The 13476-nt window shown below is 44.7% G+C and overlaps 1 protein-coding gene across 5 annotated transcripts in view; it reads left to right on the top strand.

Annotated features, from left to right (window-relative positions):
• Window positions 1–13476, top strand: part of Mta3 (metastasis associated 1 family member 3) — a 186210-nt gene that overhangs the window by 89847 nt on the left and 82887 nt on the right. For all 5 annotated transcript variants that reach the window (XM_060363670.1, XM_060363673.1, XM_060363654.1 and 2 more), the window contains exon 4: window positions 3437–3563. In XM_060363670.1, the coding sequence (XP_060219653.1) occupies window positions 3437–3563 (127 nt within the window). The remainder of the gene's footprint in view (window positions 1–3436; window positions 3564–13476) is intronic.

Raw genomic sequence — 13476 nt, 5'->3', positions numbered from 1 at the left:
TAGACAAGTGTATACTCCATCATCTCAATATTCAGGAGAGAAAGGCAGGCGGATGGTGAGTGTGCTCGATAGTTTTTGTCAACTTGACACAAGCTAGAGGCATTTGGAAAGTGGCATTTTCAGTTGAGAAATTACCTCCTTATGGTTGGCTTGTGGCCAAGTCTGTTGGCTGTCGGGTGTTTTCTTGGTTAATGTCCCACCCCTGGGCAGGTGGTCCTGAGCTGTATAAGAAAGCAGGCTGAGCAAGCCATGGTGAGCGAGCCAGTAAGCAGCCATTGCTTCTGCTTCAGCTTCCTGCCCTGACTTTCCTCAGTGCTGCTCTGTTACCTGGAAGCGTGGGTGAAATGGGCCCTTTCTTTAAGTTGCTATTGCTGTTGCTGTGCGTGCTCTCCCAGCCAGAGAAAAGTAACTAAGAGAGTGAGTGTGAGGTGAGCTTCCGCAACCTGGCTAGAGCGCCTCAAGAAATAAGCGACAACAACAAAAAACCCAACACATCACATAGAACTTCATCTCTTGGTTTTTTGCCGGTGGTCTCCAGCCCTGCTCCTCAATGGCCAAGGCTGAGCATCATTTCTCAGTCACTGCCCCACATCTCTGAGTGTCCCTAGCACCCTGAGTAGCACGTGCCTCACTCCTGCACATGCCCGTTGAGCAGGTAAAAGGCCCTCTTCACTCTGCTCGCAGACTGGTGACCTGCTTACAGCCCTAGGTGGGCACCCTTTGCTCTCCTCTTGGGTGGCCTTGTGCCGCCGTCTTTATACCGGGTCGCCAGAGACAAGTAGCTTCGCCTCTGACCCAGTTTCTCATGTTGCCACTTTTAAACAAGTGTGTGGAGGGCACTGGAGGTGAGTCTTCTTCCAGAGGGAAGGGGTTTCCTGTAGTTACCTCACCCTTGCCTGCCTGCAAAGATAGAAAGATAGAAAAGACAGCCATTTTCTTCTTTTTATTTCTGGTACTTTCTTTTTCTTCTCCTTTTTCCTTCTCCTCCCCCTCCTCCCCCTCCTCCCCCTCCTCCCCCTCCTCCCCCTCCTCCTCCTCCTCCCCTTCCTCCTCCTCCTCCCCTTCCTCCTCCTCCTCCTCCTCCTTCCCCTCCTCCTCCTCCTCCCCCTCCTCCTCTTCCTCTTCCTCCTCCTCCTCCCCCTCCTCCTCCTCCCCCTCCTCCTCCTCCCCCTCCTCCTCTTCCTCTTCCTCCTCCTCCTCCCCCTCCTCCTCCTCCCCCTCCTCCTCCTTCTCCTCCTCCTCTTCCTCCTCCTCCTCCTCCCCCTCCTCCCCCTCCTCCTCCTCCTCTTCCTCCTCCTCCTCCTCCCCCTCCTCCTCCTCCTCCTCCTCCCCCTCCTCCTCCTCCTCCTCCTCCTCCTCCTCCTCCTCTTCTTCTTCTTCTTCCTATGAAGTTGGTCTTTATAGGTTTTTGCTTTTGCTTTAGAAATAGGGGTTAGACTCAGTAAAGCCAGGCTGACCTTGAACTCCACCCCCCTGCCTCAGTCTCTGGTATTAAAAGCATTTTTCCCCTCCCAGAATGACTTGGCTTATAGAGTTCACACAGACAGAAAAGGGTGAGTTCTGGTTTCTGAGTACGCAGAGTAGGGTATGAGGCCCTCCAGTACTGGGTGCACGCTATTTGTTTTGCTTTTTGCGACAGTTCTCTTGATCCTCGGCTGGCCTTGGGCTATTGCCTGAGGTGATAGGTTCTTCCCGACCCTTCTGCTTTTTTCTCTTGCGTGCTGGGGATTCAGCACTTCTACTCCGGGGTAGTGCTGTCCTGGGGCTCAATGTGAGGGTCTCCTGCACGCTCTGCACTGGAAGCTCCATGCCTGGGCTTTAAAATGGCTTAGTTTTCTTTTAGCCATTCATTTCCTGCTTCAGTTTCTAATTTCTGTTTGTTTGTTTGTTTGTTTGTTTTTGGGGGGAGTGGGTTTCTCTGTGTAACCTTGGCTGTCCTGGAACTCATTCTATAGACCAGGTTGGCCTTGAACTCACAGAAATTCACCTGTCTCTTCCTCCCGAGTGCTGGGATTAAAGGTGTGCACCACCAGTCAGGTTCTAATTTCTAAGGCTATTTCCTCAATTCTCATGTTTCAGTTGGTGTTATTCAGTTGGAAGTTCTTCCTTTTCTCTCTTTCTCTCCCTCCCTCTCTCTCTCTCTCTGTTTCTGTCTGCCTCTCTTTGTCTTTCTGTCTCTTTCTCTTGTTTATTTTTTTAGATAGGGTTTCACTATGTAGTCATTGCTATCCTGAAACAAACTATGTAGACCGGGGTGGCTTTAAACTCACAGAAATCTACCTTCCTCTGTTTTTCCGAGTGCTGGGATTAAAGGCGTGCACTACCACAGCCGGCTTCATTTGTATTTTATTTTAATTAATAAAATAAATTTTTATTTTAAAAAACATAACAGATTTTTGAGATCTTAGCCCTGCATCGTTTAGAACTCTCCATCTTCAGCCTCCTGAGTGCGGGGATTTCAGGCGTGTGCTACTGCCAATCCCATCTTAGCTGTGAGTTTTTCAGTCATTTACTTTTAATTTTTCTTTTTTTAAAAAAAATAAATAAATTTATGCCAGGCGGTGGTGCCGCACCCTTTAATCTCAGCCCAGCCTTTGGGAGGCAGAGGCAGGCAGATCTCTGACTTTGAGGCCAGCCTGGTGCACAGAGTGAGTTCCAAGAGAGGCAGTGAAGCCCTGTCTCAAAAAACCAAAATAAGAAAAAAGAAAAAAATAATTATTTGTGTGTGTGTGTCCACATGTGTGTTTGCTGGTGTGTCTGCATAAAGGAGGAGGGTGTTAGGTGTCCTCTTCTGTTATTTATTCTCTGTCTATTCCAGTAAGGCATGCTCTAGGTCCATCTTGAATCTTGACCTTAGGGTTGGGTTTTCTCTGCTAGGCTGGAAGGCAGCAAACCTCAGTGGTTCCTTCTCGCCCAGCCCTCCCTCCCCACCCCCCCCCCCCCCCCGTCTCTGTTCCTAGAAGTGGGGCTACAGGTGTTAGTAAGGACACCAGGCTTGTTATGTGGCTGTCCTAATCCCGGTCTTTGATTGTGCAGCACGTGCCCTCAACCGCAGAGCCAGCTCTCCAGCCACTGCTCTCTCGCCCACTCATTTGTTTTGTTTAAGGCAGGCCTCATTGTGTAGTGCTTGTTTACTTACTGGCTCACCCAAATAGGCTTTGAATTGGTGATCCTTCTGCCTCAGCTGGGATCACAAGTGTGAATCACCATGACCGGTTCTTCCATTTTAACATTGGTGTCTGCCTTCTTCCTTGGCAGCCCAAAGAGCTTCACCTAGGATTGGGATTGCAATGAAAAGTTTAATGCGAAGGTCAAAAGTGATTAGTTTGAAGAAAATATCAAATTTACTAATCTGACCTGTCTGTTCATTCTATTTTAATATCCCAAGAGACAGCATGAGTTGTAATAATGGATTCTATGTATTTTGTTTGTGTAGAAGAAACTGAGGAAGAGACTGAGACGACAGTTGAGGCTGACTTGACTGAGAAGCAGAAGCACCAGTTGAAACATAGGGAGCTCTTTCTGTCCCGCCAGTACGAGTCCCTGCCTGCAACACATATCAGGTGAGACCTTTCGGAAGTTGCTCTTATGTGCCCTGGAACACTGTGACCAAGCCCAGACCAAAGCCTTCTTGGAAGTCCTTTCCAAACTCTCTTCAAAGTCTTGCTCAGCCTGGCATCCTGCAAACTTCATGCTAGGATGTTTGGAATTGATGCATGCAAACTTCATACATCTTGGAATTGATAGGGGGTTTTAGCATACAGAAGGCCTGAGCACGTTCTACAGTCATGTTGGCGTCTCCTCGCTGTTTCATCACTAACAGTTTATTTGAGTGTCCAGTAGCATCACACACGGGAATGTCTATCAGATACTCTTTGGGAAATGCTGGACTTCTTCAGACTCCTAGCACATGATACAGTAGTGAGGACGAAAGGGCTAGAACACAAGCAGAGTACAGGGTTTGGTTTGCAGACACGCGATGTTAGCTCTCATAGGACACATGGCTTTTCATTTTCTTGTGAGTATGTCTGGGATGGAAACCTTGTTCTTTATTACTTGATTACTGGCATCATCTCTGTGCACTTATTTAGTTTAAAAATTAATAGATGCATTTTTCAGTGTTAGAAATTGAAGCCTTGCACAGGCTAGGCAAGTGCTCTGCCACCGAGCTGTGCTCCACCGAGCTGCGCTAGCAAGCTTTCTCTGTGTCTTGGTGGGATCTATCCCTACTCTGTAATTTGGAGGATTGCACTAGAGTAGCAGTTGTCTCTTTTGATTTACTGATAGTAATTAAAGATAGATGCAGGGTAGGCAGTGGTGTGCATACCTTTACATCTCAGCACTCAGAAGGCAGAGACAGGTTTGTTTCTGGGAGTTTAAGGGCAGCCTGGTCTACACAGTGAGTTTTAGGACAGCCGGGGCTACATGGAGAGACCCTGTCAAAAAAAGAAACAAACAAACAAAAAAAGAGATAGATGCCATTGAGCTTTTTTTTTTTTTTTTTTCAGTGTAGTCTGTAGTAAGTACATTTTAGCAGTATAATAAAATGTTTGGACTCAAACTCAGGTGGCTTCTGGGCCCGGGGATGGAGCTCTGTTGGTAGACTGTTTGCTTAGCATGCAGTCAACCCTGAGTTTGCTCCCTATCTTTGTGGGGGTAGAAGCAGGAGAATCAGAAGTTCAAGGTGGTTCTTGGCTATTTAGGGACTCAAGGCCAGCCTAGGCTCCATGAGACCCTGTCTCTACAACAACAGGATGGCTGGTGAGATGACTCAGGACAAATTCGTATGCTCCCAAGCCTGAGTTCAGTCCCTGGAACCCATAAAGTGGAAGGACAGAACTGATTCCTACAAGTTGTCATCTGACCTCCATGTGTGTGTGCCGTAGCATGTGTATAATACCTCCTCTACATGTATTAATAATGGTGCCCTTAAATTAAAAAACAAACAAAGACAGGTGGCTTCTGACCCTTGAGATCAGTGACACTTTAATAGTTGCCATAGTTCCTCACTTTGAATACCTCGGGTAGAGGGAGCTGGTGAGCATGGGTTGTGTGCAGAGGGTGCTAGCTGGAGTCCAGGGCAGTGACTGGGAGGGATTCAGTTTTGCTGCCAACTTAAACCTTCAGTTTTAGTTCAGAACCTTTGTCTTTCTTTTCTTTAATCCAGCTCCTTGCTGGTTGTGACAGTAAAAACTTTATAATAGAAAAATACTAACTGTATTAGTGACTACCCCCTCCTGTTTCCTCCAGTGTTTTTTTGTTTTGTTTTGTTTCTTTGTTTCCTCCAGTGTTAATCTTGAATCTCAGTCTGCATTTTTTGCTAGAGCTCTGATGGGGACCTTCTACCTACAAACACATGCTAGCTAGTCTTATGGCAGCTTGACACACAGCAAGAGTTATCTGAAAGGAGGGAACCTCAATTGAGAAAGCACCTCCATAAGATTGCCCTGCAGGCAAGCCTGTAGGGTGTTTTCTTAAATAGCTCAGCCCATTGTGGGTGGGACCATCTCTGGGCTGGAGACCTGAGTTTTATAAGAAAGTAGGCTGAACAAGCCATGGGAAGCAAGCCAATAAACAGCACCCCTCCGTGGCCTCTGCACTAGCTCCTGCCTCCAGGTTCCTGCCCTGTTTGAGTTCCTGTCCTGACTTCCTTTGATGATGAACTGTGATGTGGAAGTGTAGCCAAATAAACCCCTTCTTCCCCAACTTGCTATTGGTGATGGTGTTTTGTCACAGTAATTGAAAGCCTAAGACAATATACAAGCTCAGCGTACTTGGTCCTCTTTCCTGCGTACACAAGCTCAAGAGTCCTTTGTACATAGCTTATTTTTTCATGACTGGACACAGAGAGAAGTTCCAGAATAGCGAGTGTGTGATGAAGGTCCCAGGAATCCATTTTTTGTAAATAGTTCCAGAAAAGTTGACTCCTTCTGTAGTGAGCATTCTGTTGCGGCATTCTTTAGGAGTTAATGCATTCTGTGTGACTTAAGTCCTCTACAAGAAAATACCATCAGACCAGGCAGGTCATATTGAAATCTTTTCACCAGTCAGGACATTTTCAGAAAGAAAACTAGGTATGTATGTTAATAATTTTGACCAAAGAATAGAACATGAAATCATTATAAGATTATTTTATTTCAGATTTTATTAGCATATATTAATTTCACATAATAATAGTTTTCATTATGGTAGTACCATATATTATTTTTCACCTGTGCATATTTTTTTGAGATAAGGTCTTTTATAGCCCGGGCTGGTCTTTAACTACCATGTAGCTGAGGCTGGCCTTCAACTACTGGGATTATAGGCATGCCCAGCTGAAAGTTTCTTAAAGATGTACATAACTGATAAATACTAAAAAGCCATACGTATTCATTATTTAATTGGAAGAAGTTAGACTGTAAAGATTTATTCTGAGCTCAAGAAGTTGTGGGGCTAGTCATAGATTCTTGTTAGAACACGAATCTGACAAATGGTTTAAAGACTGTATCCAAAACACACAAGTGTATTTTTAATTTACCCTTCTGATAGCTTGGAATCTGTTTACAAGTAATGTTGGTTTTCTTTAACAGATTGCTTGGAATGGAAAAATGGTGTTTTTCATCTTCCATAAGGCCTGAGAGAGTGTATTGGAATATAATTATCAAGACACTTATGCAGGGCTTCACCTAGTGCTGAGGCTTTGGATTATGCTGAAGAGACATATATGCCTTTCTCTCTGTGTTTTCCCAGTTGAGAGGGAGGAGTACAGAGCTGAACTTTCTCCTTGATGGCTCCCCTTTGCAAACAGCTGAAGGCAGTTAGAGGCAGTCTCTAGCCAGGCACAGAGCCTGGCTAAACTGCCCACATGCTGATGTAGAACAAGTGCATGGCAGAGTGGTCTTGACATTTTGCTGGTGTTGAAGTCCTGCCCTATCTGCTTCTGCTTTAGAAGGAGAAAATTGCCGAAGCCCCATTGTTCTTTGGCAGCTAGAGGGCTAATTTGGTGAATACTGACTCTTTGTTCTCAGAGACACCATCAAATGCCCAGACTTTCCTTCCTGCTGAATGGAACACAGGGGAGAGCCTGACTGTGGTGTTCTCCAGCCCTCTGGAGTAGGTGAACTTTAATGTTCACTTTCTGTAAGCCTTCCCAGGAGGCTCAGAAGCAGCTCTTTGTTCCTCTGATGCCACCGGGAGTGAGAGAGACAGTGAGACCTGGGCTTGTTCCGGGCAGAGATTCACTTGGTATTTGCGAGATGGGGCGTGGGCAGTGCGCACCCCTCCACCGCATTCTCGGGTGCAGGAGCAGGGCAGAGCCAGGACCCTTAGATTTTATGCTGCACGTACACAAAGCACAAAGACTTACTGTTTATTTTACTCTATCAAGTTTTTTTTTTTTTTAATGTGTATCCAAAGGTTTTTGTACAGAGAGCAAATGCTGCATGCTCTTTAGATGAGTGTCATGGGATTGACGAGCGGTCCTTCATCCATCTGTAGTAGACAAAACACTCTAAGTTTGAGGAAGGCAACGCAGCTATAGTTGGAGAGGCCGATGTGCCCATTATTTAGCGCTGCCACTTCATGTCTAAGTGTAGCCTTCTTTTTGCTTTGTGGTTCTGGGGCTCCTGTATTCAGTCTTACAAATGGCCCAGGCTTATATGTGGTTCATATTCTAACAGCTATTGAGCTTTTTATTGTAGGGCTGCTTTTCATGTATTTAGTCCTCACAGCAACCCTACAAGTAGATCTGTTATTATCCCTGTTTACAGATGAGGGGGCCAAAGCACAAAACAATTATGCACTTGCTTAAGTCTCCGACTTCATAAATTGTGTGTTTTGGTTTTGTCTGATCCGCACTTGCAGATATTCAGCATCAATGACTCATACACAGCTAGCGCTAGAAAAATAACAGACGCAATGAAAACTACAAAGTAACTTCGAGTAGGTAGGCTTTTTGAATGTCAACATCACATCATTCTTATATAGATTCAAGTCAGTTGGTCCGATCTAAAATTAAAGCTATTTAAGCATAAAAGTTGTTTTATTATTCCAAAAGATAATGTTACAATGCTAGCCACATGTAGAAACCAGGAAATAATCCTCTTAACCTATACATTTATAGATGTGTCCTTTCTATATCTGACATTGGCTTCTCCACATCTCAACTGCACTAAGCCTGGCTTTTTAAAAGCTGCTAATTACAGCATTGGAACATGTAACGATTACGTCTCTTCCAGGCTATGGCACAACTAGTCACAGTTAAAAAGAGCTAATTCTTTCCTCCTTGTCTGGACCACAGCCTTTGAAATTGGGCTTCAGTGTGTCTTAATTTTCCTTAGATGCCTGGTGATTGTTGGTCCCAGTATGTTGTCCAGTAACAGGTTTTAGACCTGATTATTTGTTCTCCAAGCTTTCCTTGTTGCAAAGCGGGAGCAGTGTTGGAGACATCCATTATATCCTCGCTAGTGGACCCTTCCCTAGTTCAGGGGCCCTGTCTTCCTCACTGTTTAACTCTGGCCGTGCTGGACACCACATTCACTGATACTCTTCCACCCCGAGCATAAGTACCGGGATTGGATCCAGACTCCTGTGTGTCTTCAGCCTTCCTGTGCTGTTTTTGTTTGTTTTCCAAGTTAGGGTTTTTCTGGATAATCACCCTGGCTGTCTTGGAACTCAGAGATTTGCCTGCCTCTGTCTCATTCCGAGTGCTGATGACATTAAAGGCAGGGTCCAACATGCCTGGCTGTGCTTCCTATTCTTATTATTAAAAAAAAAGTACTTATTGAATTTGTTTGCTTGAAGACAGCTTTACTCCATAGAGTGGGCGGGGCCGGCATGCCTGTCAGTCCTCCTGATCTCAGCTTACCAAGTGCCGGGACTGCGTGCCCACCACCTGCTTGCCCAACAGTGTTACTTTCTTTTTTTAATTAAAAAACTCTTTTATGTTTATTTACTTATTTGTGTGTGGGTTTACTATGTCTGTGGGCCTGTGCATATCACAGTGTATGTGTGGAGGTGACTTGTTGGAGTCAGTCTCTCGTTTTTCCATGTGGGTCCTGGGGTCAAACTCAGGTTGGCCTCCTTAGCTGGTGGCAAATGCCTTTACCACTGAGCCATATTGCTTTCTTAAAGGGGCCAGAGAAACTATTTTCAAACCTAATTTTGGTAACAGTAGTAAGATAAGTTTCCAAGACCCAGGTGTACAGTCTCTGTGCTTCAGAGAAAGCCTGGGGCTTCTGCGAGCGGTTGCCAGGTTAGTGTACAGAGTACAGACCTCACCGTCCTTCCCTGCCACCATGCAGAAGAATGGCTACAACCACCATCTGCAGAAAACTTCTTTGCCTACGGATGCCATGTGGCAGCTCCAAATGAGGAGTTGTCTGTCTTAATTCAGTTCTGAGAGGCTTGAGCAGCTGTTAAAAATCTTGCACCTTATGCAAAATTTGCCTAAATAGTTCTGCCCAGACTACATCTTAGACTGTGAGATCTCGGAGGTGAGCATCTTGATGTCTCTTTCTCTCCACTGTGGCGAGCTGACACACGGGCCGTTCAGAATTGGCAACGTGCACAGAGCCTGCATTTAACTTTTATTCTTAAAGAGAATAAACACCATTAGCATATAATAGCTACTCTCTTCTCATTTACAGTTGACCTTACATAGAATTTGAGATTGAGAATGACAATTACAATTGAATTTTATTTAAATCTCATTAGAATTAGAATTAAAGATTGGGTGTATGACAGACAGGCTGCTCAGGACTTTGGGGAGGGGGAAATGACTAACGTGGAATGAATATCAAACTTCTAGATGGGCCACAAGGCAGAGATGATTGGTGTGTGGAGGGGGAGGGTCTCTTTTTATGTAGGCTGTTGCCTGTTACCAAACAGAATCATCTAGTGAGCATTTTACAGCAACCATGATGGGAGAAATGAAAATGTGTCAGGACAAGAGGAGGTTTGTGGGAGGGACTACATAGTTCTTGTGTTAGTGTCTGTGTCTGTGAGGGCGGGGATCCCAGTGGCGTGTGTCTGTGTGTCTGTGTGTCTGTGTGTGTGTGTGTGTGTGTGTGTGTAACCCTTTTCTTTCAGACAGCTTTACTGTAGCTCAGGCTGCCCTAGAACCACTGTGTAGTCCAGACTGATCTCAAATACGCACCAGCAGCGAGCGACGAGGTTGAGGTAGTCTGGCTCTGACTGTGGGGGAGGGAACACCTGCTTGGCTATGAGCTGCTCCACCATTGCTCATACCTTCTAAGTGCTGGGATTTAGAACAGCAAGCCTGGCTCTCGTACATAAACATGTATTATGTAGCCCATACGTACATGTGTGCGTGTGCCTATGGATGCCAGAGGGCAGGCGTGGACATTGTTCCTCAGGTGCTGCCTACCTTTAAAAAAATATTTAATTATATTTACTATTTGTGTGTGGGTGGAGGGGTGTATGTGGCAATTGTGGGGATGATGACAGAGGCCATGTCATCATGAGGGCGTCAAATCTTCCTCCGCTGGGCTGCAGTTAGAAGCAGTTATGACATATGTACTGGGACTAGATACTGGGCACTCTTGGAGAGATGGCCCACTGGCTTTCACTCCGTTTTGAGACAGGGACTCTCACCAGGACCTCAGGTTTTCCAGTGAGGCTAGGGCAGGCTGCCAGTGAGGACTAAAGCTCTGCATGTCTCCACTTCCCAATGGCTCAGATTTTAAATGTTTGCTACCATGCCTACTCTTTTCCTGTTGGTTTGATTTTGTTTTTTGAGTCTCTCTGTGTAGCCCTGGCTGTCTGCAGCTTGCTCTATAGACTGGGTTGGCCTCAGATTCATAGAGCTGCCTTACTGCTGCCTCCCGATTGCTGGGATTAAAGGAGTGCGCTGCCATTCCAGGCTCCCCTTTTGTAATTTATTTATTTTTATATTATGTACATTGTAATTTTGACTGCATGTATGTCTATGTGGGGGTGTCAGATACCCTGGAACAGGAGTTACAGACAGTTGTGAGCTGCCATGTGGATGATGGGAATTGAACCCAGGTCCTCTGGAAGAGGAGCCAGTGTTCTTAGCTGCTGAGCCATCTCTCCAGCCCCGTCTTCTTTTGTTTTTTTGTTTTTTTTTCTTTTGTTTTTTTAAAGAAGTGCTTTGTAACGAAACAGAAAGTACACATAAATTCACTTCTGCTTATTGAAGTGTGATGTTGTCTTGAGAGAAATGGTCATAGGATTGTTTGAATTATGGCTGTTTCATGGAACACCATTTTTATGTGACATAACCATTGAAAGATAAAATCTAGCTGTTTAGGTATTTTTAGCTGACTTGAAAATGAAGTGCACCTTTTACACGAAAGTCTAGTTGTCAGTATTTCCCAAAGTGTGTATCAAACCATCACACACATTAATGTATGCTTTTTGTATATTATTTCAGTGAATTCTGTCTCTTAACCTAGAAATTGAATATCTGCAAAAATACCAAGCACTATTACTTTTTATCTGAGGGAGTGTTACCTATAGCCTGGCTGGCATTTAGCCCTGGCTGGCGTAGTACTCACTTTATCGCCTCACCTGGCCTCAAACTCTTTCTCCTGCCTCATTTCTAAGTGCTGGAATTACAGGTGTGTGCCACCCCACCTTGCAAAATAATACTTTTCATTAATTTGAAAAATATACTCATATTTTTCTTCGAGCCTCTAACATGGAAAATTGTTGACAGATATAACTCACATGAGCAGAAGGTCTTTGCATCATCAATAATTTTTAGGGCTAGAAATTGAAATATAATGTCAAAAAGTTTGAGAGCCATTAATCATGCTTGAAAAATGATGTAACAATAGAATTTGTGTTGCTTGTATTAGATATTAAGATGATTGTAGAAATTATGGTTATGATAAGGGAGTTTGTGCTAGTTAGCTTTTGTCAGTTTGACACAAACTAGAGTCCCCTAGGAAGAGGAAATTCAGTTCAGGAATTACCTCAAGTTGGCCTGTGGGCATGTCAGTGGGGTATTTTGTTGATTAATGATTGATGTGGGAGGGCTTAGTCTATCGTGGGTGGTGCCATTCCTGAACAGATGGTCCTGGGTGGTGTAAGAAATTTAGCTGGGCAAGCCAAGAAGAGCGAGGCAATAAGCAGCACTCCTCTTTGGTCTCTGCTTCGGTTCTTGTCTTCAGGTTCCTGCCTTGAGTTCCTGGCTTCCCTGCTTGCTAGACTTGGCCCGCTCCATCAATGACATCTTAACCAGCTTTCTGTGGTTCATGGTTTCCTTCACTGCTTAAGTTTTCCTTTAATTTATTTTTACAAAGTTGGAAGCTTAGCTGGGTATGGTCTTACCATGAGGTTACCACTTCCTTTATTCCATTTAACATCAGGATTTTCTCTAAACTTCATCTTTTTGAGTACTGGCCTTAGCTCCATTATATGCCCTGGTGCTCCACTCCTTTGTATATTTTGTATTTCTACTTGCCCACATACTCCTCTTCATTATAGATCTGCATAAGGTTGGCCACAGGTAACATGTGCTACAGCCAGTACTAGGCTGTCTTGAAATCTCCTCTGCCCAGTGCCAGTAACCCAAAATTCTTCAGTTTAGCCTCAGGCAGATTTTTAGAAAAAGGGGCAAAAACAGGCTCATTCTTTGTCATAACATCACAAGAATGGTCTCTAGGCCACCTACTGTAATCTTCCCCTCCAAAACTTCTTGATCTGGGTACCTGTATTTCAAGTTTTTCTCAGCACTTTCATGCTAGGATGGCTCATTAAGTCCCATTTAAAGCATCCAACCTCTTTTCTAGTTCAGAGTCCCAATGCCTTCCAACAAACAGCATGGTCAGACCTACCAGAACAATATCCCAGAGTGTGGTACCAATTTCTATCTTAGTCAGTGTTTTATTTCTATGAAGCGACACCATGACCAAGGTAACTCTTATAAAAGAAAGCATTGAATTGGGGGTTAGCTTACAGTTTCAGTGGTTTAGTCCTTTATCATCATGGCAGAGAACATGACAGCAGGTAAGCACGGTGCTAGAGAAGTATCTAAGAGCTACATCCTGATCCAGAGGCAGAGAAAGAGGGGGTGCTGAGAGACCAAAGGATTAAAAACTAGCTATTAATTAAGACCTGAACTAGCTGGGTGGCAAAGTCCAGGAATGCCCTGAGGAAGTGCAGGAAGGGCCACCTCACTGCATTCTTTCCCCACTCACTAGAGATACAGTTGCTAGGAAACTGGCCCATCCCCCTAGGGAAGGACATCAGGTCATTATGGTCTGGGGACCTTCCTATAGCCAATCAATTAAAAATGTAGCATTTTGACCAATGGATGCTTGCCAGGCAGGAATTGCCCCTGCCTTGGGCATGCTGGGATGGACGAGAATCTTTAAATCACCCAACTAACCTGAGCACGGCGCTCGGCTTCCACCGCTTCGGTGGTGGAGGGTGTGGGCCCAAGCTGCAGCTTGTAAATTGTAATAAAAAGAACCTCATGTATTTACAGCAGAGTCTGTTTATTCC

The sequence above is a fragment of the Meriones unguiculatus genome, chromosome 1 (genome assembly GCF_030254825.1).
Source record: "Meriones unguiculatus strain TT.TT164.6M chromosome 1, Bangor_MerUng_6.1, whole genome shotgun sequence".
Taxonomy (NCBI): Eukaryota; Metazoa; Chordata; class Mammalia; order Rodentia; family Muridae; genus Meriones; species Meriones unguiculatus.
The sequence above is the reverse complement of the archived record's forward strand: the minus strand, read 5'-3'. Positions and strand labels throughout refer to the sequence as shown.